This window comes from Octopus bimaculoides, chromosome 30 (assembly GCF_001194135.2).
Source record: "Octopus bimaculoides isolate UCB-OBI-ISO-001 chromosome 30, ASM119413v2, whole genome shotgun sequence".
Taxonomy (NCBI): Eukaryota; Metazoa; Mollusca; class Cephalopoda; order Octopoda; family Octopodidae; genus Octopus; species Octopus bimaculoides.
This window is the reverse complement of record NC_069010.1, coordinates 8,656,182-8,659,217: the sequence shown is the minus strand read 5'-3', so window position 1 is coordinate 8,659,217 and position 3,036 is coordinate 8,656,182. Positions and strand designations below refer to the sequence as shown.

General features: G+C 40.8%; 1 protein-coding gene across 1 annotated transcript in view; it reads right to left on the bottom strand.

The window, feature by feature from the left end:
• The window catches only part of LOC106873123 (H(+)/Cl(-) exchange transporter 7), a 119,265-nt gene that overhangs the window by 17,863 nt on the left and 98,366 nt on the right, over positions 1 to 3,036 (bottom strand). Inside the window, exons 14-16 of the mRNA XM_052978149.1 lie at positions 2,690 to 2,786; positions 1,439 to 1,608; positions 34 to 210 (exon numbers count right to left, since the gene is read on the bottom strand). Of these exons, the coding sequence (XP_052834109.1) occupies positions 34 to 210; positions 1,439 to 1,608; positions 2,690 to 2,786 (444 nt within the window). The remainder of the gene's footprint in view (positions 1 to 33; positions 211 to 1,438; positions 1,609 to 2,689; positions 2,787 to 3,036) is intronic.

Below are 3,036 nucleotides of genomic sequence, written 5' to 3'. Positions count from 1 at the left end.
CAAAAAGAATAGAAACTCGCTCTCGCCACCTACCGTTGAGAAAAAGTCTCCAACCCATTTGGATATAATAAGAACCATCATGAGAGGCAGTCCGAGAGTTATGTCACCGGTGCATTCAACCAGAATTACCATTATGCTGATTGTAGTGCGCACAATCCCACCGAGTTGAGACGCGGCCCCGAGGAGGGCGTATTTGCCTAAATTGTTTTTCTGGAATTGAAAAAAAGAAAAGGAAAAAGACAATGAATAGACAATGGAATACTCTTTTACTCCTTTTCTTGTTTCAGGCATTTGACTGCGGCCATGCTGGAGCACCTCCTTTAGTCGCACAAATCGACCCCCGATTGTGTGTGTGTGTGTGTGTGTGTGTGTGTGTGTATCAGGCATGTGCTGTCAGTAATTATAAAAACAAACATTAGCACACACACACGACATATATATAAAAGGAACACTCGATCAGTTACCATGATGAGGATCCCAGCTGATCCGATCAACGGAACAGCTTGCTCGTCAAATTAATGTAGTTCTCAGGCAGATTCGATGTGACACAGGGCGTGACAAGGCTGGCCCTTTGAAATACAGGTACTCCTCGTTTCTCCCAGCTGAGTGGACTGGAGCAACGTGAAATAAAGTGCCTTGCTCAAGGACACAACACGTCGCTGGGAACTGAACTCCCGATCGTGAGCAGAATGCCCTAACCACTAAGCCATATACCTTCACACACATATATATATGCACACACGTTCACACACATTTATTGGCATATATTTTGTTGTTGGCCCTCAAGGGTTCCAGTTGATCCGATCAACGGAACAGCCTGCTCGTGAAATTAATGTGCAAGTGGCTGAGCACTCCACAGACATGTGTACCCTTAACGTAGTTCTCCGGGGATATTCAGCGTGACACAGTGTGACAAGGCTGACCCTTTGAATTACAGGCACAACAGAAACAGGAAGAAAGAGTGAGAGAAAGTTGTGGTGAAAGAATACAGCAGGGTTCGCCACTATCCCCTGCCGGAGCCTCGTGGAGCTTTTAGGTGTTTTCGCTCAATAAACACTCACAACGCCCGGTCTGGGAATCAAAACCGCGATCCTATGACTGCGAGTTCGCTGCCCTAACCACTGGGCCATTGCGCCTCCACTAGCATATATTTCCTATGGTTATTACTTGTCAAGTTTATGGAAAGCATAATTCATCACAAATAAAATGTTCACAATTTATGTTCCTAGCATTTGCTTAATGATAGCTAAATTATTTTACTAAACTCTCTGTTATATTTAAAATTAACTGAAAGAAACACAGAGCATCTCAGGAGAAATATGGTAACAAAAGTGTTAAAGAAACATACAAATAAATAAAGATATATAGACAAGAGATATAAAGACAAGCGAAGACATAATGATATAGAGACATGGTTGACAATAAGATTCCTCCTTACCAAATGTGGGAAAATCTCCATGCATCCATAGCCAAGCAGCCGTCCCCAGATGGCCCCTATGGTCAGGGAAGGGATGAAGACCCCACTCGAGATACTCAGGCCATACGTCCAGACAGAGAGTAGAAAATATAGAACCAAAAATATAAGTAATGTGGTCACTTTGTAGGAACCTGCAAGAGAGAAGTAATAAAGGGGGTTTAGAGTTAGGACAGGTGGACACAGTATTTTATGGGGTTAGTAGATGGAATTAATCACTTAAGGGCAGGTAGAAGGTGTGACCAGCTGTGCCATGAGCATTTTACAGTTCCCTACACAGTAGATTCCAATTTCTCTCACCATCCATCCATTTATTCTTCACTTGAAAGATAAATTCATCTGCAACTTCCAAATTGTGCTTTCTGATCCCACAATTCTGACCTTTCTCTAACTAGAACCCTCTCCAAAAAACACCATAGTGTTCTCTTGGAATTAATTATATATGGAGGGGTTGAATGTAAGAGAAAGGGAGAGTAGAATCCACTGGGCCAAGCCACTGACAGTGCTACCACTTGCTTACCATCTTTGCAAACCCCTATTGAGTGGATTATTACTTGTATAAAATAACCTTTTTAAAGGCAAGCAGATTATTCATAAAAGGATTTACCTGATACAGGCGCAGGTGTGGCTGTATGGTAAGAAACTTGCTTCCCAACCACTTAGCTCCGGGTTCAGTCCCACTGCATGGCACCTTGGGCAAGTGTCTTCTGCTATAGCCTCAGGCCGACCAAAGTGGATTTGGTAGATGAAAACTGAAAGAAGCCCATTGTATATATGTATGCACATATCTATGTGTGTGTGTCTTTATATCAGTGTTTGTCACCTACCACTGCCTGACAATTGGTGCTGGTGTGTTTACGTCCCTGTTACTTAGCAGTTCAGCAAAAGAGAGTGATAGAATAAGTACTAGACTTTAAAAAAAAGTCTTGCAGTCGATTTGTTTGACTAAAACCCCTCAGGGCCGTGCCCCAGCATGGAAGCAATCAAGTGACTGAAACAAGTAAAAGATAAAGATATTGCATGTGTTTGAAAAACTTAAGACAGGGAAAGCAGCTGCACAAACACTCTGTTCCATTAGTTCTGTGTCAACCTGATATTTTTTACAATTTTTTTTTTTTATAAAATTAGTATCTTTTAATTTAGAATTTTTTTTTAGACATTGAGATTGCATACAGAAATAGTTCTTAAACTTATAAGTATGTGCACAATGCTCACCTATTTTGTCATGCAGCAGGCCTTTTAACGTAGATTCTGGTGTTGTTAGGAATAATGAGGTAAGTGAGTTATGTTGGTTATCTCCTTTGCAAAATACCTGAAAGATATAAATAAAATATGGATGAAATAAAACTTCCCACAACAGAAAGAGACATCACAAAGGGATAAATGATTATCTTATGAATTTCATTAGCTTACAGCTGTTTCTGCTGTGAGGTGCAGTGGACTCATAATTGAGTGCCTGAATAATGCCTTAGAGCTTCATCAGAGCCCCAAACATGAAGTACAGTTTATTTGGGAAAGAATTACACTTGTGCCTATATAGGAAACAGCATCAGATATATATA